Genomic DNA, 27,528 nt, shown 5'->3' on the forward strand with positions numbered 1-27,528 from the left:
CCCAAATGGCTCAATGTATGTAAATCAATAAATGTAATACACCAAATTAGTATAATCACACTTAAAATTATAATATAATGTAAATAAGCACTGAACAAAATTCAATAGCACGCCATAAAAATAGAGATCAAAATTATGTACTGATGAAATATACCTCAGCATAATAAGGAATACAGGATTAGTATGTTGAAGAAATAGGCTTGCAAGATAGGAATATTATTCAAACTTTAAAAAGAATTAAATCTTGCATTTTCAGCAATATGGGTAAATCTGGATAATATTACATTAAGTAAAATAGGGCAGGCACAAAAAGACAAGTGTTCTTTAAGTAACTGACAAAAGCAGAAAGTTATGGCCAGGGCTGGGGCTTCAGGAAATATAGAGAATTTGGTCAAAAGTTACAAAGTTATGCAGGATGAGTAACTTCTACAAGTCTCACATACAGAATAGCAAATTCATTTAATAAAACCACATTACAGAAACATGTGCAGGGTGTGTAAGTTCTGAAATCTAATGTACAGAATAGCAATTGCAGTTGATATGACTTCACTATACAAACACACAGAAGCTGGCAATACACTACCATAGACTCCCATAGCCAGTGAATGGCTGGTGACCAAACACCATCTTAACAGAACAAGGTAGAAAAGAGGACGCTGCAGTGGCCTGCACATCACTGATGGATTCTAACTGAGGGAGAATTTCAAGGTCCTGATTTTGAGCATGGTCTGGAGAACTGGCTGTGGGCAGGGCACCCACTTAGCACCATGAAAGAAGGCCACCTTGTTTCCCTCCCCTTTCCCCATGAAAGAACCAGTCTTGGTATGTTCAGGTGGAGCTCCAGCTGACATTGGCAAGACAGCTCACTCCAGGGATGGGGCATCTCAGAGGGCAAAGAACAGATCCCCTGTACCCTGTGACTCTGAGAATCCTGTACCCTGTATTGTGTGAGTTCTGCATAGGCATGACACTGATTAGGGTATGGGATGTGATTGGGTTTACAGGCACTCAACAGTCCAACTCTATAAGCCAAGAACTCCCTGAGTCCTAGGGAGTGAACTTGTGAAGGTCTCCACACTCACACTACAGAGATCACAAATGCTCTGTGCAGTTTGTGAGAATCTGAGTGGGTGGGCTCCAAAAGCACTTTGAGCTCACTCTAGACAGTGAACCAATTGGTTCACCTTGGCACAGAGAAAGGCTAAGGCTGTGAACATGCCAGCCAGCATAAACACTCCCTCCTCCTCTTCATGATAGTCAGAGAAGTTCTACTGTGCCCAAATTGGATTTCACTCTGGACTCTTGACCCACCCACAAATGCTGCCCCCCAGCCCTGGACATTTGCTTTAAGTTGCAGGCATTCCATCAAGCCCCAGAAGCACATTGCCAAAAACAAATTCTTCAGAGGAGATAGTAACAAGTGATTCCCAAAATGTGAAAATGATCACTGTGGAAATATAAAAAACATGAACAAAAAATGTAATATAATTCCCCCCAAAACACAATACTGCATTAATATTGGACTGCAGAGAGGAGGAAATTGCTGAAATGGTTGAAATGGAATTTTGAAGTATGATTGTAGCATTCAATGAAAACATGGAGAAGCTCATGGAATTAGGAAATCAGTGAATGAATGAAAAGTTCAGCAGAGATAGAGGCATTAAAGAAAAATCAATCTGAAATCTTGGAAATGAAGAATTCAATATGGTAAATAAACAATATGGTAGAAAGCCTTAACAACAGGCTCAGTGAGGCAAAAGAAAGAATATCTAAACTAGAAGACAAATCTTTGGAAATATCTAAGGAAAAAAAAAGAAAATTTGAAAAACTAAAAACAGTGATCAGGATCTATGAGATACCATCACCAACCAAATACATGTGTCTTAAGATTTCCTAAAGATATGGAAAAAAGGAATGGCCTAGAAAACTTTTTCAGTGAAATAGAAAAAAAAATTCCCCTACTTATAGAAATATATAGACATCCAAAATAGAGGAAACACATAGAACTCCAAATAGGCACGATCAGAAAAGATCAGCACCAAAACACGTCCTCTCAAACTTTCCTTAATAAAACATAAAGACCCAAAAATCTGCAAAAGAAAAATGCCATATTACCAACTATATTATCAATAGTTGTGTGCTGGTTGCTCCTCTTCCAGTCCAGCTCTCTGCTGTGGTCCGGGAGTGCAGTGGAGGATAGCCCAAGTCCTTGGGCCTTGCACCCGCATGGGAGACCAGGAGAAGCACCTGGCTCCTGGCTTCAGATCAGCGTGGTGCGCCGGCTGCAGCGCGCTGGCCGCAACGGCCATTGGAGGGTGAACCAACCCGACCTTTCTCTCTGTCTCTCTCTCTCACTGTCTACTCTGCCTGTCCAAAAAAAAAAAAAAAAAAAAAAAAAAATTAAATGTTGAGGATTTCTGTAAATTCTTTGTTCTCTGTAGTAGATTGCCATTTATACTCCCAACATGTGTGTACTGATAATCCTCTCCCACACTAATGAGTGGCTTTTCCCCTGGTTTGGGCTGGAATCTGCTTTATTCTCACCCTGTCTCTATACGTCAGCAGGGGTGGCTCTGAAGACGGATCGTCATCCCTCTGCACCTCTTGGATTTCTGGGACTGATGTGGTGGGCTGTGAGCCACTCTGGGAAAGAATGCTGCTTTTATGCCTATCACTCAGGCCTAATAAAAGATAACGTGGCTGGCTAAAGCCAAGGAGGGGCTGGCAAAACAAAAAAGAGAACAGGAGGCCTCTCAGGGGTAGTTCGAGTCTTGGTTCAATTCTTCTCCATGGCAAGCCACCCTACTATCAGGACTCATAGGGCCCCTTGTTCTCCTAATTTTAATTTTAACCTTCAGTCCTTACATTGTTAACAAACTTGTACAGTTTATAAAACAAAAATTGGGCACCGTTCAATTAATAATCCAATGGTCCCAATATAAACCCTTAAATGTTTGTAAAACCTATAAAATGTCAGTCTAAAACCCCTGATTGGGTTTTCCAAACATGTACAAAAACAAGGGGGGAATGAAGAGCCAAAGTGACTCCATTTAAAAACAATAAAAAAAGCAGCCTCCGTTTCCCATAGCAGACCCGGGTCTTTGGGAAAGCAGGCATTCAGGCATTCCGGAGGTATCAAAGCTTACCAGGGACAGCTAGCTCGGTAGACCAAGGACAGCACAGTAGAGACTGCTGAACAAAGTAACTCCCTGTACCCAAAGCTTCCGTGCTGTATGTAACTTTTTTCCTGCTGATGTAGCCCTTTTTTTTCCTTTAAGAGACCGGGGCCTCACTCCTTCCTCCGCTGCACGGATTGGTTGGATGGGGTCCCTGTCGCAGTTTGTATTCCCGAATAAACCTTACTTTTGCAGTTGGGTGTGATTGACTCTCTGGGGGTCTCTGCGGGTATCTAATGATCTGGGCGCGACAGTGACCAACAAATGTCCCCTTCTGTCATTAGTGTCCAAGAGATACCTAGCATGTGCACAGATCAATGGAAGAGTGAATAGATGATGGATTGAGTGGAAAGATGGAGCAATGGAAGAGAGGTAGATGGATGGTTGGATGGATGAAGATTTGGTGGGCAGATGCATGGATAAAAGGATGGGTGAGTGGATAGATGGTAGTTAGGCTGGATGTATTATAGGTGGGGAGATTGATGGCTGAGTCACGGAGAGATTCCTGAAAGATCAGATGTACGGGTAAATGGAAGCTTAGTGATTGAATGGGGATGTGAAGGACAGTAGGTGTGTCAGTGGTTGGCTGTGTGAATGTGGGTAGGTGGATGGATGAAGAAATGGAGGAAAGTAATATATGGTGTTTGTAATGTAGAGGTAATGTAATGTAAGATTGTAATGTAGATTGTAATGAAGAAAGTATTGTATGGAAAGTGAATAGGGTGATTTATGAAAGGGTGAGCAGGTCAGTGAATGGTTGCTAAGCCCCAAGTGTTGGTGGGATTTGCCTCTTGGTGGCATAGAACAGGTGTGGTCTCTTGTTCATAGAAGTGAAATGAATTGGATGAGAAGTTGGAAATATTTGGGAAAATGGAGAGGAACTTCAAGGATAATAGGAGACCAAGGCAGTTTTCAATGCTCAGATGTTATGAGAAAAGCCCTGTGAGAGGGATCTTGGTGAACAGTCAGGCAGCGGGAGAATTCAGAAGAGAGTACATCAGGGTGACTTGACTAAGCCACAGCACACATTACTGACCTCCTGCTTTATTTATTTTTCTTGCAATGTGTCTTTTACCACCCTCCAATCTCCAGTAAGGTCAGGTGAGTCTCATTGAGAACCAGTTCTGTAAGTTATTATATGGGCAGAGAACAGACAAAATCTCTGTATATTGAGATATGGTCTGTGAGGAGAACTTCTCGAAAGAAGAGTCCATCTGCCCTGTGAGTAAGGCCCTGTCTGGTGACGCTTGTCTGTTCTGGGCTCCATTCCTTATCAGTCTCCCCAAAGTAACCCCTTTCCTGGCCCAGCCCAACATGAGGGCATCTGCAAGAAGCAGCCTAAGCCGACACTGTGGCTCACTAGGCTAATCCTCCACCTAACGGTGCCAGCACACCGGGTTCTAGTCCTGGTCGGAGCGCCGGATTCTGTCCCGGTTGCCCCCCTTCCAGTCCAGCTCTCTGCTATGGCCCGGGAGTGCAGTGGAGGATGGCCCAAGTGCTTGGGCCCTGTACCCCATGGGAGACCAGGATAAGTACCTGGCTCCTGCCTTCAGATCAGCGCAGTGTGCCGGCCGCAGCGCGCTGGCTGCGGTGGCCATTGGAGGGTGAACCAACGGCAAAGGAAGACCTTTCTCTCTGTCTCTCTCTCACTGTCCACTCTGCCTGTCAAAAAATAAAAAAAGCAGCCTAAATCAATGCACATTTTCATTGCATATTTTAATTTCCTAATTGAAGTATGACATAACTACACAAGAGTGTATAATTCATAAGTCATTAGTTTGATACCCTTCCCACACTCCCAAAACATGTTACCAGCACCCCCAGAAGCCCCACTTCATGCCCGGTTCTTGTCACCTTCACTTTTAAGCACCTTAGATTCTTAGTTTATATTAATAGAATTATAGCTAGCACTCTTTTGTGTATTAATTTTATATATGTGAGACCCATACATGCTGTAACACATAGTTAAGGTATTTTCATTCTCATTGCCATATAGTGTGCTGCCATAAGAACTCAATTTTATTATCAATTCTGTGCTGGGGAGGTATTTGCGTAGTTTCCGCCTGGAGATATCTGAGTAGCAGAGCTGTGCACATCTTTTATTTCTCTTCGTAGCAGAGATGAACACTCTGTCTTTCATGGTACATGTCCTAGAAAGTCACGACTAGCATTGCAGGATAGAAAGGGGTGTGGTCACCTTCCTCCCAAGTTAGCAAACAGCCTGCATGAGAGGTTGTATCCTCACCAACGCTCATTCTGATCATTTTGCTAGTGTGGTGGTTTATGATTTTTATTTGCATTTTCCTGATGACTGTATTTTCATATGTTATTGTCATTGGAGATCTGTGAAGTTTCTGTTCTAGTTTTTTTTTTTTTTTTTTACAGACAGAGTGGACAGAGAGAGAGACAGAGAGAAAGGTCTTCCTTTGCCGTTGGTTCACCCTCCAATGGCCGGCGCACCGCGCTGATCCGATGGCAGGAGCCAGGTGCTTCTCCTGGTCTCCCATGGGGTGCAGGGCCCAAGTACTTGGGCCATCCTCCACTGCACTCCCTGGCCACAGCAGAGAGCTGGCCTGGAAGAGGGGCAACCGGGACAGAATCTGGCGCCCTGACTGGGACTAGAACCTGGTGTGCTGGCGCCGCAAGGTGGAGGATTAGCCTAGTGAGCTGCGGTGCCAGCCTGTTCTAGTTTTTTTTGTTTTTTTTTTTGTTTTGTTTTTTTTTTAAGATTTTGTTTTTCTGTTATGTTGCCTGACTTTTTCTTGTAGTAACTCTTTGTATATTCTGGATATAAGTTTTTTTCTGGATATAAGTATTCTGGATATAAGTATTTTTATATTCTGGATATAAGTTCCCTGTTTTACATAAGGACTGGGTCCTATCTTATAGGTATAAAAACTGAGCTGTAAAACTGTACAGTATAGGTGTAAAAACAGAGGTGTAAAAGCAGAGACAGAAAGTGAGTAGGTGAAAGTGAGTGATACAACCTGGGCCCAGCCATTCCGGTCACTACAGCATCCTCCATGTGGCCGAGTCTCCTGAGCAGGCCTCTGTGGGCTAAACTGTTCCATACATGGCGGCATGGAGTGGAGAGGAAATTGTTAGGACCGTAAAGCCGCTGACAGTATTCCACCACATGGGCCTGCTGTGTGGCCAGCTACTCCTGGTCTTTTTATCTTCTGAGCTGGTGTTGTCCTCTGTAATGGGGGATTCTGAAGCCTCCCTCATGTGGTTGTTGAAAGGATGGTGTATTGGGTGGATTAACATCCCCCAACTTTTTTTCTTCCTGGGAACCTCTGAGTTTGACCTTAGTTGGAAATGGGGTCTTTATAGATGTACTTCATTAAGAATCTCAGGATGAAAACACCTTTTGGGTAAACCCTAAATCCAATGACTGATGTCCATATGAGAAGAGAGGCCAGTTTCAGACATTTGATGAGTGGTTACGAGGCTACTTGTGTTGCCACAGCCATGTTAGGGTGCCTGTGTTTGATTTTAATTCCAGCTACTTGCTCATATGTACCCAGGGAGACAGCAGTGATGGCTCAGGTAGCTGGGCCCACACCACTCAAGTGGGAGATTTGGATTCAGTTCCCAACTCTACCTTTATCTGGCCCATCCCTGCCTTTCAAGAGCTTTAGGCAAGTGGACTTAGAGATGGAAGATCTTTCAGTCATTCTTTGTCTCTGTCTCTCTCCAACTCTCAAATAAATAAAAAGGAAGGTATTAAAAAGAAGAGCATCCATGGAGACACATAGAGGTAAGAAATTCCCATGGAGACAGAGGCAGAGGCTGGAGTGATACAGTCAGAAGCCAAGAAACACCGACAGCAACCAGAAGTAAGCAGAGGTGAGGAATTCCTCCTGCAGCCTTTTTAAGGTGGAGTGACCTTGATAACCCCTTGATTTTTGACTTCTGGCTTCCAGAATCACGAGAATCAGTTTCTCCTATTTCCAAATTACCTACTTAATGACAACTTATTATAGCAAGCTTTTATAACTGAATACATTTAGCTAAATCATACCACTAGCAAACAACGGATTGAAATCTAGAACCTGGTGTTTGCTGTCCCCACTCTGAACACTGAGACACCCTGGCAGTGGGAAGGGTCTATTGGCAATTTAGTTTTTATAAAAAGATTTGTTTATTTAATCTGAAGTCACAATTGCAGAGAGAGAGGTAGAAACACAGAGAGAGGGCCTTTCACCTACACATTCACTCCCCATATGGCCACTACATCCAGGGCTGGGCCAGGCTGAAGCCAGGAGCCAGGAACATCATCAGGGTCTCCCATCTGGGTGGCAGGGGCCCAAATGCTTGGGCCACACTCCACTGCTTTTACCTGTCTCATTAGCAGGGGGTTGGATGGGAAGTAGAGTAGCAGGGATTTGAACTGGCACCCATAAGGAAGGCTAGCACTGCAGGTAGTGCTACACACAGTGCCTGCACCAGTGACTTGGTTTTCATTACTTCCAAGTTAGCTTGCTAGGCTACAGGGAGGGCCCTCAGCTCCCTGCCCTCCTCGTGGGAGGAGGTTCCAAGTCTGTTGGTTTCCTGTCCCTACACCCCTCATTGCTTCTTTCAGGCTGTCTCACCTGGGCCACCTCCTGAGAGTCTGCTGCACCCACAGGCAGAGCAAGGGACCTGCTGAGTGCAGTGCTAGGGCCTGGACCTCCTCTCCAGCGTGGCCCTGCACCTGCCTTCTCCTGAAAAGGTCATGTGGTGTCTCAGGGCCAGTGCCCTTGACAGTGCACCTGATGGACACACCGTCATGGACCCACAACCCTCCCCTCCTGTTGTTCCTTCCCTGCGTGAGCTGGACTCCTGAGAGTCCAGGCAAATACCCCTGCCCTCCCTCCTTCTTTATTTACCCCATCCATCACCACTGCCTGTCTCTGAGAACCCTCAGGATTCCTCCCCTGCCTGACCTGGTCCCCACCTCCTCTCCAGGGCTCCCTGCTCTGCCCTAAATTGCACCCGCCCTACCCAGAGTGCCAAACAGCTCTGAGGAGAGACGTGCTGTGGGGTGACTCAGTGCTCACACTGTGGGCCAGGACAGGCCTGGCTGCAGTCTGTAACTGGTCATCCGCCTGCACTGTGACCTTAGCCACGTTTCCTCACCTGGAAATGGGCTTGCTTCCAGCCTCCACGTCTTAAGGTTCCTACAGAAAAGTAAGCACATTGCTTAACAAGTGTTGGCGCTCCAGTTCCAGATCTTGTCCATCTCCCTGTGTCTGAGCTGCACTTGTTCTTAGTGCCTGTCTCAGACCTGCCCCTGCATAGGGTCCTAAGAAGTGGGACTTTACCCTCTTGGAGCTCCCCAAGGGCCTGGAGACTGCTGGGGTCCTTTGGTGCTTCCCCCACCAGCTCAAAATCCAGGGTGATGTTGGGGACCCCATAGCTCATAGCATTCATTGCACGGCCTGGAGCAGACAGCACCCACTGTGCAGATGAGGCCTGCTGCCGCCTTCTCAGGCTGGGTGGTGGCACAGTGAGAGGAAGGCAGGGGAAAGGCACTCACTGTGGGAGCCCAAGAAGGGAACAACAGGACAGCACAGGCACAGCACTGTCCTCAGGAGGACCCTGATGTGAATTCCCCAGCACACAGTATCCAGTCAGCACCACCTGGGAGCCCAGAGGCTGACACTGAGTGACTAATAGACCTGGAGGGCCAGAGTCCAGGTGTGGGCCACCTGGTTCCTAGTGAGCCCCTCGTGCACATTCCACTCCCGCCTTTCCAGCTTCTCCGGGTTGCAGCACACCCTGGCCAGTGACCTATTCCTGCATCCTCAAAGTGCATCCAGCCAACCTCTGCTTCTGTCCTCACCTTCCTTCTGCCTCTGACCCCTGCTGCCCATCCCCTTAGAAGGACATTAGGGATGGTACCTGAGTACTCCAGGGTCCTCTGCCCTCTCAGGTCTCCCAGCTCCAGCCTGTGTGCAAAGTCCTTCTGCACATGAAGTCACTTAGTCCCAGGTCCCAGGGATGAGGACGAGGACACCCGGAGGCCATCGAGTTGTGATCGCACCAAGTCCCCCTTTCCTCTCCCTGTCAATGGCTTCTTACCTTTTCTTCTTTGCTGGCGTCTTTTTGGTCCTATCTCTGTCTGGTGCCTGCCAACTTGGCACCCTGTGCCTAGCACCAGGCTGGCTCTGTTAACTGCCTGTGGCCTCCTGTGACACCCTAGGTCCTGACACAGCCATCCTCACCTTGTTTGTACAAGCTGCACCCTCCCCCAGTGGGTTGAGGAAGTGTGGTTCTGGAGCCCCTAGTTTGCTACCTTCCCAAAGTCTGGGGACTGGTGAAACAGGCCCATGTGGGTCTGGTCTGCTGGCACTGCGTCTACCCCAGCATCTTTCCCAGGGTCTCCTGCTCAGTGGGCTGGGTTGACAGAATCACGAGGCCCACTCCTTCCCCAGACCCAACATCTGCTCCATCCTACACCAGCCCGTTGTTCACCTGGACCCCACACAGCCCTAGAACTGCGCTTACCTGGCTTCTGCTGCCATTTATCCTCAGGGCATCCCAGAAAGCCTTGACGTGACCTGTGGGCATTCAGCACCTTTCATCCCGTGTCCCAGTGTCCTTGCCTGACACTTCCCCTTGGCTCTTCTACCCACCCTCAAACCAGGTGTGGCAGAGGCAGAGGAAAGCAATGACCCACCCTGCTCCTCTTCTGACCTCTCATGCTCTCCATGCCCGCCCTTCCCTTGGGGTCAGCATCTAGTTCCCTTGTTCAGAAAGGAGACCTTGCAGGAGGACTCTCAAGTGTGGGGTCCCAGGAGAAGAGCAGGTGTGTAGGGGGACACTAAGGGGCGCCGTCAGGGGAGAAGGCTGATTCTGCCTCTCACAGAACGTGCCTGCTATGGGGCACCCAGGCCTGCAAGAAGGAGTGAGACGTCCCACTCAGGACCCACAGTGCAGAGGATCCAGGGCTTTCCTGAGTAGAGAAGCAGCACGGCTAGGGTTTTAAAGGGAAGACTGAACTGCAGTGGACCTCAGGGAGGGAAAGCCTGGGGCGTAGCGTGACTGAGCATGGCTGCGTCCAGAAGCAGGACGTGAGGAAAGGGGTCCTGGCCTGTGACTGGAGGACGAGAGATGGACGTAGGGGCTGGGGTGGTTACCTGAGTGTTACCTCAGCAGCCTGCTCAAGCTCTTGGTGCGTGGATAAGAGGGAGATCCTGTCCTGCTTCTGACAGGGACTGGCCATGTGACGACTGTGAAATGTGAAGAGACCATCAGCCCTGCTTACAAAAGCCTACCGTCCACAGCAGCTCTTCCGCGAGTCTTGTCTTTGGAGATCTTATCAGCACCTAACTGACTTGTGGACAAGAAATGCCAAACTCCAGCACTCTCTTGCATTTCTTCCACGCCATGGGTTGGGGTGAGGGCTACTCAGAGGTACATGTGCAGGTCACAGGATAGTAGCCCAGGTTCAGTAAAATCACAGGGTTATAGAATGCCTCCCCTCCAACACCTCCCCACCTCATCAATAGGGCTCCTGTATAATAACAGATTATAGCAGAAGATACCGCATGGATTGAAACCAGCCCCAGGCCATTGCCAGTTTGGGGAGTGATACAGCACATAGGGGTATGTTATGTTCTCCCTCTCCTTTTCCCCTCCCTCTACTTCTCCCTTCCTCTTGTACCTTTCAAATAAAATGAAAAAAGTTTTTTTCTAAAAAAAGAATATCAATCCCTTTCAGCTGTTCCAAAGAAGTGAAGAGGAGGGAACACTCGTAACTCATGCTGTGAGGGTAGCATTATTATTATTACTATTTACCGAAGTTCTTTCTTTCCTTTTTTTTTTTTTTTTTTGACAGGCAGAGTGGACAGTGAGAGAGAGAGACAGAGAGAAAGGTCTTCCTTTGCCGTTGGTTCACCCTCCAATGGCCACCGCTGCAGCCGGCGCACCGCGCTGATCCGATGGCAGGAGCCAGGATCCAGGTGCTTTTCCTGGTCTCCCATGGGGTGCAGGGCCCAAGGACCTGGGCCATCCTCCACTGCACTCCCTGGCCACAGCAGAGAGCTGGCCTGGAAGAGGGGCAACCGGGACAGAATCCGGCGCCCCGACCGGGACTAGAACCCGGTGTGCCGGTGCCGCAAGGTGGAGGATTAGCCTATTGAGCCACGGCGCCGGCCCTTCTTTCCTTCTTTCCTTCTTTCTTTCTTTCCTTCTTTCCTTCTTTCTTTCCTTCTTCCTTCCTTCCTTCCTAGGCAGAGTTACAGAGAGGCAAAGGCAGAGACAGAGAGGTCTTCCATCTGCTGAATCACTCCCCAAATGGCCACAATGACTGGAACTGGCCTGATACAAAGCTAAGAGCCTGGAGCTTCTTCTGGGTCTCCCATGTGGGCGCAGGGGCCCAAGGACTTGGGCCATCTTCCACTGCTTTCCCAGGCCATAGCAGAGCGCTGGATTGGAAGTGGAACAGCCGGGACTTGAACCGGCGCCCATATGGAATGCTGGTGCTGCAGGTGGCAGCTTTACCCGCTACGCCACTGTGCGGCCCGAAACATTCTCTCGATATCACAACCAAAGCAGCAGTAATTGAAGAAAATGAGAATCTCTGGACACTGCAGGAAGGGGTGTTGGCATCAGAGGTGGAATTCGTCCTTCGGGAGACTGAGATGGGGAGGATGAGAGCCAGCCCAGGGCAGCCTTAGTCATGAATGTTTGTCTGAAGTTAGTGAGAGGCTTGCACACAAGGCACCCATGCTGGTGTCAGGGAACAGAGCTTAGTTAGTGGATTCTGAAGACCTTCACAGGGCCGTGCTGGTCTGGGGACATTGCAGAGCCTGTCTAGGGTAGGAGTCATGTCCTGAGAGCCCCTGTGGGGCCGCCCAGGTTCTTTCCTCCCAGCCCAGGATGCCTTCACAGAAACTTCAGGGCCTGCAAAGGCCTCAGCTGCCCCTCGTGTGTCCCAGGAGCCAGCCCTTCTCTTGTCTGCAGGAGACCTGTCAGCCACTGCCTGTGGTCGACTGATGAGCAGACTCGTGCTGGCCCGCCCTTTTCCCGGCTCCTGGGACAGGATGGGGCACCTGTTAGGACCAGTGAGGGCCACCCCCCAGTGCTGCCCAGGGCACAGAGCCGTCCAGGACCTCCTGCAGTGCTGAGGCCCCCTGTGGAGCAGTCCCCCCTGGTGACTGACAAAGCACAGCCCTTGGCTTTGGCGGCCATCAGTGCTGCTCAGTTTGTCGGCCTCCATTTCCCCAGATGCCACAGCCTCTTATCCCAAAGCCAGCGCTTTCCACCTCCCCAGACCCACACTGAGGAGGGACCAGGCCTGCCAGGAGCCTGCTTCAGGGGAGCAGAAAGGAGCCCCCTCGGGAGGGTGCCCTCTCCAGGCTCAGTTCTCGAACTCTGCTCCTGGGGCCCTCGTCTGACAGCTCAGAAGCAGCTCCCAGGAAGACGTTTATAGGACACAAAGGACAGCGGGGCTCAGGAGGACCCAGAGCAAGGGAGGGCTCGTGTGGGCGGTGATGGTGCGGGGCACTAGCAGCCGGGGTAGAGCGTGTGAACCTGGAGGGAGACGTCGGTCAGGCCCCTGTGCAGCCACGAGCAGGCATCCCCGTCTGTCTTGCCTCACCGCCCTCACCCCGCTGACGCCAGGACAGAGGGCAGCAGAGCAGAGACTATTTCCAATGTAACTTCATTTATTTATACCAACAAAGTCCCAAAGGGATGATTCCACACTCTTGCCCCAGGTCCCTCCACCTGGGGGTCCTACAGTCGCCCTCTTGTGGTGAGGAACAGCAGGGTCAGTACTTTGGGTGCAGGGCAGAGTTAGGGTCCATGTGCTTCAGGATGCACCTGGAGGAGCTGCCCCCAGAGTCCTGGCGCCACCTAGTGGGCTGAATGATGCTTCTTCCTCCTCCTGGTGACCAAGTGGTCACCTTTCCTCTTCTGAGCCTGGGAGTTTCCCATACAGCCCAGAGCCTGGGCCTGCCCTGCAGAAGCCCTGAGCTGAGGCACTGGGCAGGGCTTCTTTTTTGCAGGGCCCTGGCCTCCCTGGAGAGCTTGCTTCCTGGACTTTGCAGCATGTGGGAGGGGTCCCCTAGGGTCCCTTCCGTGGGTAGACAGGGGTTTTGGTGCTCTGCAAGGATTCCCAGCTCCAAGGCAGGGCAGGTCTTCAGCAGAGGCCTCGCTCCCTGCAAAGCCCAAGGGCAGCAGGTGGTGCTGGGAGGCCAGGAGGAAGGAGAGACTGGGAAGTTCCTCCTCGTTCTCACTGGAGTTGTCCAATGGTGTGTGCGAGCCCCCAACAGAGGGTCCTCCTCTGAAACTCCTGGCATCTTCGGTGGCCCCCAGTGAGGGACACTCCCGATGTCCACTAAAGACAGCATTAACCTCAGGCCTGCACAGGGGGGTGTCTGGGACAGCATGTCTCTGCAGGTCTTGGGAAGACATCGACCGGGAGAAGCACTCAGCTCTGGCCCCAAGGCGGGGGCCCTGGTTGTCACTCTCTGCACTTTGTTGGGGTCCAGATTCAGAATTGCTGGGGTTCAGTAGGGGCACACCATGACTGGGGGTGGCCCCCATGGCCCCATCCTCTTTCAAGGAGCAGTGCTTCGCCATCACCTGCAGAGGAAACAGGCCCTTAGTGGTTGTGCCAGGTGTGAGGGAGGCCAGGGAGTGCACAGCAGGTACTCGGGAGGAGGCAGAAAGGCCTGAGTCTCTGGGCTGGTCCCATTGGTGTGAGGGGTTCCGCCTCCACCCACATGGCCTCATTCTAGCCCTGTACCCTAACCTGGAACTGGCTCTTCTGTCTCCTTAACACACGTGTGCACCTGCACCCCACCCGAAGAAGCTCCTCAAGAAGTCATTTTTCCCCAGCAGAGTAGGGGGAGATAAAGTGATCTGGGTCTGCTGTGCTGGGGTCCCCCCTTCCACCACCAGTCTACCTAGGTGCCTCTACCTGCTGTCCCCCGAACCCTGGTTCCCTGGGTCCCCTCCCTGCCCTGTCTATATGATGCCCCCCACCCCTGGTTCCCTGGTGCCCCTCCCTGCCCTGTCTAACTGCTGTCCCTGCTCTACCAGCTGACCACCTTCTGTCCTTTACCTGGCCAGCAGTCAGCCCTTCCTCCTTCTCCAGCTCCTTGGACAGGGCCGTGAGGTCCAGCTGTGGATCTGGGGAAAGCAGTTCTTCCAGGAATCTGGGGTGAATGATGGCCTCCGCCTAGAAAAGATGGAAGATGTCCATGATCATCCTTGCATGAAGCATCTGAGATGATGGGAACTTGAACAGAACCAGAGAGCAAGGACGACCCCATCACTGTTCACACTCTGGGGTTGTAAATAAGTGGGCAGTCAGCTTCACTCACTCCCTAACTCCCTCAGGAACACAAAGGCAGTGGTGAAGAACTTGAATTTGGCTTAAGGGCCTGGCAGGGTCAATTTTTGGATCTTGCATCCCAGTGCCGCATCCCAGCCCACCTTGGTGACAAAATCCACTTGGGAGCATAGATGGTCAATGTAGGACAGCATTTCTGGGTCCGGGTATGACCCCTCATTCTCATCTGTGTCCTCTTCTGGGTGGCCATCGGGAGGCTCCAAGGACAAGGGTGTTGGCCCCAGCAACGTGTCCATGATTTCCATGTACTCCTTCACGGCCTCTGGCGGGATCTCCTTGGGTGTCCTGTCCTGAGGCCCCTGGTGTCTGGGTGGCACTGGACAGGCAGGCAGGGCCTTGGAGCTGGCTTTCCTGGGGGCACACCCTGTGGATGGGGAACATGGTGTGAGTACAGGGGCCCCAGTGTCATGTCAGCCGCAGTGGGGTGGACAGTTGTTGGGGGACAGGAGTGGTCATGCTGGGCCAGGAGACCCTGACAACAGCACCAAGAGAGGAGATGGGGCCGAGAGGTGGAACACCTGAGTCACCAACACTCTGTGTTCTTATCTCCAGACCCCATCCTGGCCAGAGTTTGCTGGCTCCTTGGGAAGCTAAGGGATGAGGGGCACTATGACTGTGGCACGAAAAATCCCCAGGTGATGGCCCAAAGCAAGTGGGCCGCTGGGCTGTCCGTGGGACATTCTGCACAAAGGAACACATGTTGCTCTTGAAGGAAAAGGCACAGATGAGGGGACAAAGGATCCTGGGGTTGCATTGGCCTCTGACATGGACTGTGTTGGGACAGGGGAGACTGTACCTGGCTGCTGGACAGCCACAGGGGCTGGGGGCCCTTGAGGAAGCAGTGGTGGTGAGACCGGTGGGGGCTGGCAAGGTTTCCCCTTCATCCACTCCAGCTTCTGCATCTGCATCTCCTCCTCTTCCTCAAACTCCATGAACCTGAGCATGGGGGAACAGGCCAAACGTGAGGGGCCCACGCCCTGACAACGATCTGGCGGCAGCTGGTGGCAGACACATGCACGTGTCCCTTGGGGTCAGCAAGGCCCAAGTCTGGTTAGTCCCACAGGGGCAAAACATGCTGGGAACAGTGCTCTGTCTGCCCTGCACGGGCAGGTGACGTGTGTCTCTGATCCCCTGCAGGCCCAGTTAACAAAGGCACAGCAGATCTCACCACTTCCATGCCTGGTCTGGCCCCACACAGAGCCCCAAGTAGGGCTGACTCCAGAGGCTGCGCGAAAGGACATTTATCACAAGCTCTTTTGGGTCCTAGTTCAGAATCAAAGATCCTGAGCCCGAGACTGTGATCCTTGTAGGGGGAGCAGGGGATTCGGGTCCAGGGGCAGGCAGGAGGATGGGAGGCCTGGCTGAGAGGTGGGCATGGCCTCTGAGTGCTGTGTGTTTAAACTTATCATACTGCATGAACCGGCAGAAATGCAGACAGGGCCATGCATCTGAGACACCAGATCCCTGAGGACACACTCTGGGCTGCAGCACATTCTGGGATGGCGTTTCACCGTGACAACACATCTGTCCACAGCCCCCTCTCCAGGGTGTGAGGCAGACGCTCCGATGGAGGTCGTGCCGTGTGCAGAGTCCTCGTGCTGGGAGGACAGCACAAGGGCTGCGCTGGCTGCTCCACCTCAACCTTGAACGTCAGAGCCTCGGTAGCTCAGACACAGATGGGGAGGACTCCCGGGGAGGAGAGCGCATGGACCCCTACATCCAGGTGGTGGGGCAGTATCCTGGAAGAGCAGGGCCCATGGAGGGCCTGATCCAAGGAACGGCGTACGTGTGCTGACTCGTCCAGCCCCTCAGGCCCAGCCTCCCTCCCCAGCCTCCTCCACCACACAGCACCGGGACCCGGACTCCCAACTCACTTTTCTGCCATCTCGTAGAAGATCATGCGGTCGAAGTTGCTCTTGTGCTGCCATTCGCGCATGGCAAACCGCAGGCCCTCCTCCAGCGGCATGGTGGGCCTCCGCTGGGCCAGGGTCCGCAGCACGGGGCTGGAATTAATTCCCCGGAGTCAGTGAAAATGCACTAGCCCACCCTGCCGCCTGAGCTCAGGGGTCTGACTACTGTGCTGGGGTCTCCCTTTCCCTCTGTCCCTGTCGTGTCCTCCTCCAGTGTGGGCTCTCCAGCCTCCTGGCCACCTCTCATCTGGGGGACACCCCCTCCCAGGGCTGTGCTGGCCTCTCTGTCTCCCTAGTGCGGCGTCAGTATCACTGTGCAGCATGAATTGGATGCTTGTGTCCCCTAAACACATGTGTGCAGGGCCTAATCCTCAGTGTGATGGGGTCTGAGGTGGTGGCTGGTGCAGTTAGGGTTAGGAGAGGTGCTAAGGCTGCAGCTCCCGTGATAGTACTGGTGTCCTGGAGGAGCAGCAAGACACGCCATAGCTCTGAGACTCAGATGAGACAGTGGGAAGGGCCTGTCTCAGGAAGAGGAGCAGCCTCCCTGGAACCTGAATCCAGCCATGTCCTGTGCTCAGTCTTCCAGCCTCCAGACATGACACATGGACATCTGTGGCTGTAGCTGTCCAGTGTGTGGCCTTGTGCAGTGCAGCCCAAAGGGAGAAGCGCACAGAATGATCTGACCTGGGTGCCAGGGCTCTGGTGCGGGCTCCTGGCCCCAGGGCTGAGTGTGTAACCTGCTGTATAGTTGCTGGCCAGAGGCCGCACTGGAGTTGGGACCTCAGAGCTCCTGGGAGTGGGGAGAAGGAAGGGAGCCATGCAGGCTGTGCCCTGATTAGGGGACCAGGGCTCAGTGCATGGGGACTGAGTTGGGGGTGATGTGCCTCCTGGGCAATGATGAGTGTCCAGAGCTGCAGGGAGATGGAGACATCAACACCAAGGTGTGGAGACTGCTTCCAGCTGCAGGCTGAGTGATGATTGGGTAGGAGGTCAGAGGTGGGCGCGACATGGACGCAGTGCCCTGCTCAGTGGAAGGTGGCTGTGTCTGTCGTCATGGTGGTAGACAGGAGGAGCCAGGCCCGAGTGGTCAAGAAAGTGGAGTGTGCCACTGCGGGGAAGGCTCCCTCTGGTTTGGTCCCCAGCCCCCAGACAGCGGCCTGCGTTCTTGCCTTAGGGGCTCAGAGTCCAGTCACAGCCTTGACTGTGGTGTTCTTGACCTCATTGCCTTTCCTCATGGCAGCATGACCATAGTCATTTCCTGAGACAGAGCATGTGCCTGCCTGTGCCAAGCTCAGCAGGTTCAGCTGCCGTGCCCTTCAGCTCCCTGGGAACGGGTGTGAGCGTCTCCTCCCCTGTGAGGGCTCTGGGCTGTCAGTGCTGGCCCGGGACAGAGTCTCGTGCTGGGGCCCCAGCGTGCCCCTGGGTGGGTTCCCACCACCTGCTGTCTTCCTGGAAGTCCCGGGAAGAGTGAGGGCTGGGCTGTGTGTAAGACTTCCCTCCTCATCGCCCCTCACGTCAAGTCCCTGAGGTCTGTGACCCTCTGTGTACGATGCCGGTGGTGGACAGGGATTGCTGTGTGGACTCAGACTCAAACCCCACGGTGGCTCTTGTGATCCCAGGACCTGCTCTGATCTTGAGTGTTCTGTAAGGGTCACCCTGGAAATGGTGGAAATGTAAATGTTATCACAGGATAGCTAAGATCCAGTGGGGAAAGGCCCTGGAATCGTGTCACAGACAGCATGAGGTATCATGGCTGACAACGGAACTGCATGTGGTCTCTCGATTGCCTTCAGGGTCTTCCTGTGGGAGCCCTTTTAGCCTGTGTTGCCCACCCCTGATCCTCCCAATGCACTGCCCCAGGCCCTGGGCATGGGTACTCACATGAGGAAGCAGGACAGAGCTTCTGTGTCAGGGCTCTGGGGCAAGAGCCTCCGGGCCAGGGCCTTGAAGTGCTGCCAGCGCCGGAAGTTCTCGTAGACGCTGGTGGAGCTGCAGGGGTCGTCTGGTGAGGCTTGGGCCTTGGGAGTAGGCAGGATGCGCTCCCTGTCTGCCCCTTGTGGTGGTGGCCCGTTGTTTGCTGGGAAGACCATCGGGGCCAGCTGGGCAGCTGGTGGTGGAGCTGGAGGAGGGCGGCCCAGAGGCCAGCCCCCCTGACTGGCCTGGGTTCCCACCATGGGAGGTGCAGGCACTGTTGCCTGCAGGGAAGACCCGGGCACTGCTATGGGAGCAGGGTTCTGCCCTGGCCCACAGAGGCCCCCTGGGGCATTCAGGCTGATACAGGTTTGGTTGTAGACCAAGGTCTGAGAGTGGGGGGGCTCCACTGGCTGCCCTCCTGTCCTCAACTGGAATATGATGTGGACATTCCCAGCCCCAGTTGGGCCAGAGCCACCATCTCCTGCCACCACGGGCATCCTGGGGATGGCAGCAGGCAGCACGAGGCGGCTGCCTGGAGGGAATGCGGCATTCAGGAGGGGTGGAGGGGGCTGCCCCCAGGGTGGCTGGGGTGCGGGGCCGTGGGTAGGTTGGGGAAAGGGCAGCAGTGTGAAGAGAGACGTGGAGGTGCCTGGGTGCGGGATCATGGCTGTTCCCAGCCCTGGAGATGCTGTGGAGACAAAGGAGAGGGGTGAATGGAAATGGGGAACCGATTCTCAATACCCTTCTCGAATACCAGTTCTCAAGTACCCGTCTCTGCCAGGATGGAACACTGAGCTTTCATTGCCCCCAGAGTCACCCAGGGTGACTCCCAGTTCTATAGTGTCTCCCACACCTGGATCAGCATGCCTCCCTAGCAGCACTGGGCCCCTCAGTACTCCACAGCTGGCCAGGGAACTTATACAACTGTGGTGCCACGTGCCCACCTGGCCTAGGTAAAGCCAGCTGATTCACAACACCGTGCCCAGACCCCACCTAAGGCTTCTTTAACTGACACTTCTTAGTGGAACCCTTTCCTTAAACCCTAGCACAAGAAGGTCAAAGGTCTGGGAAGAAATCTCTCCCTACCATGGCCTTGTGATTCATGAGGATAACCTTGTGACCTCTGAGTGTAACATCATCCTCTTAAAAGGGCCCTGCCGAAACCACAGGGAGCAGATATTAGCCGCCCCTGGTTGCAGGGCCTGGTGGTCCCTCTGGCCACGCTAGAAGCTGTGTTCCCTAGGAACAGGACTGCTAGGAGGATGTTGGTCCCTTGAGATGGTGTCCTCACACAATCAGTGATGGCTGCATAGGGTTAGAAAGTCCGCAGGGTGGTGACTGGTAGGGGTGTCTGGGAGGTGTCCAGGATTTCGTAGTTTCTAAAGGGTCAGGTCAGAATTGGTTGAGGGAATGGTGACTCTCTGGGATTGTTCCTTTTGCTCTCAGTGATGGAAAGCGAAGGCTTGAGGAGTAGGCTTGAGTCAGGGAGTTGGGGGGACAATATGTACTGGGACACATCCCTGACCAGGAACCACACCGAGCCCAGTAAATGACAACAGGCACCGTGCACATGTGTCTAAGGATCAGGACCCGTGTCCTCACATTGAACATAACCTTCCTAACTGCTACTCTCCTTCCTTTAATATGAAAACAGGTGTGGTGTTTTGGCACAGTGAGTTAAGCTGCAACTTGGCATGTCCACATCCCATATTGGAGCTTGTTTTCGTCCTGGCAAACTGTACTTCTGATCCCACTTCTTGCTAATGTGAGAAGGGAGGCAGAAGATGAAGACATAGCACATGAATTCCTGACCCTTGCTGGAGACTCTGGCAGTGTTCTGGGTTCCTGGCTTTGACCTTGCCCAGCTCTGATTATTTCAGACACTGGGGGAGTCAACAGTGGATGGAAGATGTCGATATCTCCCTCGGTTCCACCCCCTCTCCCTCTCTGTTTCTCTCTCTGCTCTCCCTCCCTCCCTCCTTTCTCCTCTCTCCCTCTCTTTTTTCTCCCTCTCCCCCTCTTCCATTGCTTGTCAAGTCCCCACTGTCTCCCCTCCTCTGTCACTCTGCTACTCAAATAAATCAGCTTTGTGAAAATAAAGATGGAAAACAGCATGCACTGAACTTCCTGTGGAAGTCCAACCACTCTGCCCAGCTGACCCTGTCTGTGAAGTACAGACTGGAGTCCGTGCACTGCCTTCATCTTTATGGAAAGTCCTGGGCAGAGGCCACCATGAGATGTAGGATAACGTGGGTGAAAGACTTGTGTTTCCACTACAGGAGGAACAATGCAGACCACTTTGGGGAACCCCAGCCTTCTGTTGGCTGATGTTGATTGCCATTCCTGTCCTTGCAGAATTCAGAAAAAAAAAAAACAACTTTCCTGGAGTGAAAGAAACCACTACTGGGCAGGAAGCAGAGAGCTGGGAGGATCTGGGCGGTGTAGGTTGGGGTAATTTCCAGCCTCACTCAAGGAAGAGTGGGTAAAGGGGAAGGAGCCAGGCCGGCGCCGCGGCTCACTAGGCTAATCCTCCGCCTAGCGGCGCCGGCACACCGGGTTCTAGTCCCGGTCGGGGCGCCGGATTCTGTCCCGGTTGCCCCTCTTCCAGGCCATCTCTCTGCTGTGGCCAGGGAGTGCAGTGGAGGATGGCCCAGGTGCTTGGGCCCTGCACCCCATGGGAGACCAGGAAAAGCACCTGGCTCCTGCCATCGGATCAGCGCGGTGCGCCAGCCGCAGCGCGCCGGCCGCGGTGGCCATTGGAGGGTGAACCAACGGCAAAGGAAGACCTTTCTCTCTGTCTCTCTCTCTCACTGTCCACTCTGCCTGTTAAAAAAAAAAAATTAAAAAAAAAAGGGGGGGGAAGGAGCCCAACTGATCAGTTTCATGGCTAAGCCCATTTCATCACAGCATCCTAATACCTAGGATACCCCTGTCTAAACCCTCTGAGCCCTTTCAAGGGCTGGCTCCCTGTGACTGAAAGGGTAGGCTCAGCTGTGCCCTGAACCCTCTCTCTGCCTTCACCTCATCCCTGCCCATCCTCGCACTACACCCCTTAGACTGAAGTGACCTGTGTCCCTGTCCTGGTTTACAGAGAATGAATCCATTTGCTCCCGTCTCTTCTACTGATCAGTACACTTCCTGTGGGGCATCTTGATCCACCTGTACGTGGCCAGTAGTCTCCCCAGTCAGCAGTGTCCGTTCAACATGGGCTTCCACAGCCTCCCCAGATAAGATGTCCTTGTGGACATCCAGGGCTCTGTGTTTCCTGTACTTCAGTCCAGTCAGCTGTCCCCAGGGGGTGTGTCACATGTGAGTTCCCAAGTATGTGAGTAGTGGCAGGGAATCTGGTTAAACAGCCCCACCCCTACAGACTTACCTCCTCCTGAAGCTCTCCCCACAGGCTTGGACACTCAGCACAGCCTCCTCAATGAGAGAAGCAAGTTCAGGACCCAGCAGTGAGCTGGCTGCTCAGGGTCCAACTGCAGCAGCTGGGGCAAGTTTAAAGGTAACAGGAATGGAATGTGGGGCTCAGGCTTCTCTGGTGGGGGAGGGGTGGCAGGAGAGCAGCCTGGGTGGGGGTGGGGAGACATTCTGAGGCTCCTGCAGTGGGGCAGAATCTCAAGTTCTCTTGATTTTGAACTGCGGCAAAACAGCTGATGTGAGCTCCTCAGGCAGTGTTAAAATAGTCTCTGATTTCCAGCACACCGACTGTACTTGGTTCCTCCTTAACATCTGTTCCTTATCGATATACCTGCTCTTGGTTCCTAGGCCACCCTGCTTCCCACCTGTGGAGGAAGGTAGGCTCTTAGCTACACTCAGGGAGGCACTTTCTCATCCAGTTTCAGAACACATGATGTGATCAGCACAGGCCTGCTCAGGGAGAAGAGGGGACCAAGTGTCTGAAAACAAGGTACCAGCGGATCAGAGATAGTTGCAGTGTGTGCACTTCATCCTGAGGCAGGCAGTCTTGCATCCCCAAGTCCTGTCCACTGCTGAAAATGCATTTCCTAGGAAAGTCTGACTTCTGATCCCCTTTGTTGGAACGCCTCTGTCCATCAAGGACTGATATTGAAGCTTACAGACTAACTCAGATTCCCCTCCCCAATGTTATATGGTACTTACAGTGTTTGTTGTGAAATGTATGCTGTTTGTCCTTTTAATGCTTTTCATTGAGTATTGTAACGTGCAAAAATTTTTTGTATTTCAAAAGTTGAATGCAATACATAGGGATGGGGCTTCCTCCTAAGAAAGTATCCTGGTCACTATTTCCCTTCCACAGGAAATTTTTGAGATGTGTACATTTTTATCTAAAACTATACAACAGGAGTTTTGGTTTTGAAAATACTTTCAATTAGTTTCTGATAGTTAATTTTACTGGTGTGCAGAATGAATCTCTGTGTTACTTTTGGTTACTTTCTTTGATTTGTAGGATAGGTATTTAGAAAAAGTGGGTCTTTATCTCACAAATATTGCAGGTACTCCTGATGGTGTTGAGTCTAGCAGTTCAGATGTCTCCTTCCTGTACTGGAGTAATTGGGCCTTCCAGGATTCTTCTGATGTGCACCCTGGGAGAACACAGATGATGCCTCAAGTTGTTGGGTTCATGAATCCAGGTGTGACTCGAAAAGAACTGAAGTTCCATGCACCTAGCTCCCGCTTGGCCTAGCCCTGTAATTGAAGTCACCTGGAGAATAAATCAGGGGCTAGCAGCCTCAGTCCTCTGTAGCATGAACCACCCATTGACACTCAACAATGTTTTTATTCTTGAGGCAAGCACTGGAAATAGGTCTACCAAGATGTTCAGAAAATATGGGAGCAATTCAAGCAAGGTAACAGTGATTGGCAAAAAAAAAAATATAATAAAAATAAAAATAAAAAAAGAGGTGTGACTTTAAAAATAAACAAGAGCCCTTGCAAAGACTTGTATTTTTATCGTGGGCACCTTACATGGTGTTCAAACAATAACTTCATATTGGAGGGAGGGTTGATGAGGTCACGTTTTGTACTCAGGAACTTAAGGAATGCGTGTTTCTTTGTTGTAAAATTACCCATATACCACCTGGTATTTTTTAATTTATGTGGTTCAAATTGTCACGATTTGGGAGGTCAGAAATTTTCAGCGAAGGCATTTGTGAATCACTGTTTATTTAAAATTCCCTGTATTATATAAATTCCCCAAGTACATTAAATGCCTTAGGAATAACTAAGAACGGAGCCAGGAGCCCGAGTCCCTCAGTGTTTCCAGGTCTAAAATTCTTGGCCAGACTGTTCTTCCATGGAACCCAGGCGGACTGGGAAGAAAGGAGGCAGCGTTTGTGGGAGGCGCGGACAAGCCTCAGAGTCCTGCAGTCCGGAGAGGCTGCAAGCGCTGACCCCAGTGCAGGGGACCCCGCTCTAGGGTGCAGCCCTGGGAAGAGCCCTTCCCTGGGGTGCACGTGCCTGGGTGGACGTCTGCCCTCTTCCAAACCATCTGGGGTCGTTTCAGACGCGCTAGTTAACAGAGAAACGGCCACAAAGATTCCAGGAGGACTCGCCTGGTCAGCGGAAGAACCTCAAAAATCTGCCTAGACCACATATTGTCTCCCTGCACTCCTAGCTTTGGCGCGCACTCGGCACGCATGCGCACGCCCTCTGGGCGCGCCGGCTTCCCCGCGTGCTCCAGTGGCCCTCCAACGTCTCCCAGCATCCGTTGCGGGCGTCCAACCCAGGTGATGCGCAGGCGCGAGGAGAGCGCATGCCCACGGAATCGCGGCCATGGCGGCGCCCGAGAGTCCGTTACTTAGAAGGTAATGGACCCCAGCCCCAGTCTTGCCGAGCGGTTGTTCCCGCTCTGCGGTGGGCTCACCCGTGGTCTGTGCGGCCCAGCGGCCCGCGTGTCCCGGTGGCTGCGGAGCGAGCGAGCGTTTAAACTGCGGAATTTGGCCCTGGTCCTGGCAGGGCGCTCCCGTGTCTGGCGATGCCTGAACCTGACGTGAGGGGGCTTTAGTACCGCAGGCGACCCTCCGTGTGTCCCGGCGGTGTCGCTGGCACTCTGAGCAAGGCTGAGGCTGGGGAAGCGTCCTCGGGACGGAAAACCCTGATGCAGTCCAGCAGGTAGCTCGGGCTGCTGACAGTGCGTGCCGTCCTCAGGTGCATCCTGTGTGACCTGTGGACGTGCTGCAGCTGAGAAGTGGAGCACTCAGGTTCAGTACGGAGAGGTGGCAGTGATGTGAGCAGCCTGCCTCAGTTGAATAGTAAGCTTCAGTTCCGAGTCTGGTGTCACATCACGGTTGCCTGGCCTGCATGCAGGGTTTCAGCAAACATCTTGTGTGCATGAAATTTACAATAAAGGAGGTTGTACACTGTATGGTTTGTGACTTCTGTGCTGCTCACCTGTTAGATCAGTGCCACTTACTGCACACCGGTAAGGGTGTATTCATGGTTTGGGGGTCAGTGTGTGTATTAGAGCTGTAGATTTTCTTGTTTATTTGGCCCTGTGAGAATAGTGGGGTGGTTGTATCTGAAAGTGTGTTGTGTTTGCGAGTGTTCTGGTCCCATACGAATTCAGGGAACGGATTTGATATTGTCTTTAATTAGGGTGTTTTTTGTTTCAAGCAAACAAAAGATCGTTTAATTAGAGCAAAATTATGCGTTTCAAGGACTACTTAGAAAGTACTGTAGTTAGCTTTATCAAGTAGATGTACTTGCCTGTGGCTTCTGAATCCAGTTTCCTGTAAATGCATACTCTGAGAGACAGGAGTGATGATTCAAGTGGTCGGTTCCATGCCACCTGTGTCGGAGACTTGGATTGAGTTTCTGGCTCCAGCGTTGTCCACCAGTGTTCTGTAGAACTGTCCATGCTCTTCCTTTGTGGCCTTAGTTTGAATTCCCCTAGGAAAAGACCTGGTGACAAATGAATGTAAGCTTGTTTTGGAAGCAAAAGAACAGTAGAGGAATGGGGGAATGAGCAGGGATTGCAAAAGAATCCCAAATGTGAGAGTGAGCAGCAAATTTCCTCTTTAAGTAATTAGGGTTGATTTCAGCTGGGAAACTCTGGTAGCCAGTGCAGCAGATGGGCCTCAGAGTTATCCCAACCACAGAATGAGAAAGCTACCGAAATTATCTACCTGCTCCTGCCCATCGCTGGTGGAGAGCAGCAGGGGATCAAGAATGAAGAGTTAGTTGTCTGGTCCTTTCATCCTTTCCTGTTCAGGCAGCTTGAGCTCAGAGGGATTTGAGCTCAGATCCCTCAGGAAAGAGGTGTGGGAGCTGACAGTATGAAGGTGGCCAGCACACCTACACTGATACAGCTGGGAGAGACACAGGTTTCTATGATGGAATGTAGGTGTGCTTGAGGTGGGTCAGAGAAGCTTCCTTCCTATCTCTTAACCACCTCTGTGTTCACTGGCATTAGGTTGCTAGCTTGTAGTTGGTATACTGGGATATTTAAATCAAGTAGACATCACCAATCTTTATATATAACAAGACCGTTATATCTCCAGGAGGAACATTATGAAACACAGACTGCATGGCATGGGTGCACACACAGACACACACAGAGCTGCATTTGGACACAAAGTATACTTTTAGGTTAGCAGCTTATCAAAGCATAGCTTTATTTGTGTGTGTCTGTATGTGACAAGGAAACAGCGGGCTGCCTTGCAATAAACATCCAACATGTACAACATGAGGAGCTGGAGGCACTTCCTCTTTCAGCAGCATACACCCTAGTACATTGTATATTCCAGAACCTGACGTGCAGCCTTCCTCCTTAGTGGAGTTCTGGCCTCCTGTGAGTACAGTGTTGCAAGAATGAACCTTCCTCAGAGTGCTCTGAAAAACAGCCAGTGAGGGATGAACTCCTTCAGAGTCACTGCTCCTGTTCCTGTGTTCCCCTCTTGAAGAAATCCTACTCTTTGGCTACAAAACCTGAGACCTGGCACTTATTCTTGAGGACTAGGAGAGAAAAGCCATTTTTTTTCCTGTTACTCTCTCCAGATGCCTGAGATAGGAGCATCTTCCCGTTGAGGGACACACTTTAATGCTACACGATTAAGTCAGCAGGAGCAGTTCATAGACCCTTCGTAACATGAGAAGGCATTTGGAAGTGGCCTATGAATGTGTAAGAGCTTAGATATCACACAGAGTCGTGAGGATATCTATTGATTGGTAAGGGTAGGCTCAGCAGCTTCTTCACTTTGGTATGGTGAACCTAAGCATTAACCTTCATATTTTTTTAAAGATTTATTTATTTACTTGTAAGTCAGAGTTACACAGAGAGAGGAGAGGAAGAGAGACTGAGGTCTTTCATCCGCTGGTTTGCTCCCCAATTGGTTGCAATGGCCGGAGCTGTGCTGATCCGAAGCCAGCAGCTCCTTCAGGTTTCCCACGTGGGTGCAGGGGCCCAAGGACTTGGGCCATCTTCCACTGATTTCCCAGGCCACAGCAGAGAGCTGGATTGGAATGGAGCAGCCAGGACTCAAACTGGCACCCATATGGGATGCTGGCACTGCAGGCGGCGCCTTTACCTGATATGCAGAGCACCGGCACCTAACCTTCATATTTAAGAGAAGAATGATGGTTAGCAGACCAGATGGAGTCCTGTCTAATTGTGATTTTGCTGATCACGTGGGAGCCCAATGTCTCAAGTTTTGTAGACCCAGTTTCCTGGTTCATGTGGGTGGAGCATCTCCTTGGTAGGTGAGGGTAGATTCTTATTTGCAAATCAGTTTGTGGGGTAGCTGAGTCCAGGTGTTTGTCTCCAAAAAAGGAAGATTCAAGATGAGATAAAAGGTCAGCAGAGAAGCATTGTTTCTTTTTTTTTTAACTTTTATTTAATGAATATAAATTTCCAAAGTACGATTTATGGATTACAATGGCTTCCCCCACATACCGTCCCTCCCACCCGCAACCCTCCCCTTTCCCACTCCCTCTCCCCTTCCATTCACATCAAGATTCATTTTCGATTATCTTAATATACAGAAGATCAGCTTAGTATACATTAAGTAAGGATTTCAACAGTTTGCTCCCACACAGAAACATAAAGTGAAAAATAATAGATGATTTTTTTTAAATGATGATGAAATCAGATCAGACCTATTGTCATGTTTAATCCCAGTGAGAGTCAAGTTGGGAGTTGATAATTTCTTTTTTTTTTTTTTTTTTACAGAGGATCAGTTTAGTATACATTAAGTAAAGA

General features: G+C 51.5%; 1 protein-coding gene and 1 pseudogene across 2 annotated transcripts in view; one reads left to right on the forward strand and one right to left on the reverse strand.

Annotated features, from left to right (window-relative positions):
* Positions 1-12,840: 12,840 nt before the first annotated feature.
* Positions 12,841-21,851, reverse strand: LOC100337692 (NUT family member 2G-like). Its single transcript, XM_051859351.3, has 7 exons — positions 21,727-21,851; positions 18,318-19,038; positions 16,401-16,529; positions 15,323-15,462; positions 14,610-14,890; positions 14,236-14,352; positions 12,841-13,754 (listed from the first exon to the last, which is right to left on the reverse strand). The coding sequence occupies exons 2-7, from the start codon at positions 19,013-19,015 to the stop codon at positions 13,023-13,025; spliced, it is 2,097 nt and encodes a 698-aa protein (XP_051715311.3). The 5' UTR covers positions 19,016-19,038; positions 21,727-21,851; the 3' UTR covers positions 12,841-13,022.
* Positions 21,852-23,333: 1,482 nt separating this feature from the next.
* LOC149128682 (spermatogenesis-associated protein 31D1-like) overlaps positions 23,334-27,528 on the forward strand; it is a 113,328-nt pseudogene continuing 109,133 nt past the window's right edge. Inside the window, exon 1 of the transcript XR_016215012.1 lies at positions 23,334-24,136. The product of XR_016215012.1 is annotated as a spermatogenesis-associated protein 31D1-like (transcript). The remainder of the gene's footprint in view (positions 24,137-27,528) is intronic.

Source organism: Oryctolagus cuniculus, chromosome 1 (assembly GCF_051225735.1).
Source record: "Oryctolagus cuniculus isolate XC-2025 breed Fujian yellow rabbit chromosome 1, ASM5122573v1, whole genome shotgun sequence".
Classification (NCBI taxonomy): Eukaryota; Metazoa; Chordata; class Mammalia; order Lagomorpha; family Leporidae; genus Oryctolagus; species Oryctolagus cuniculus.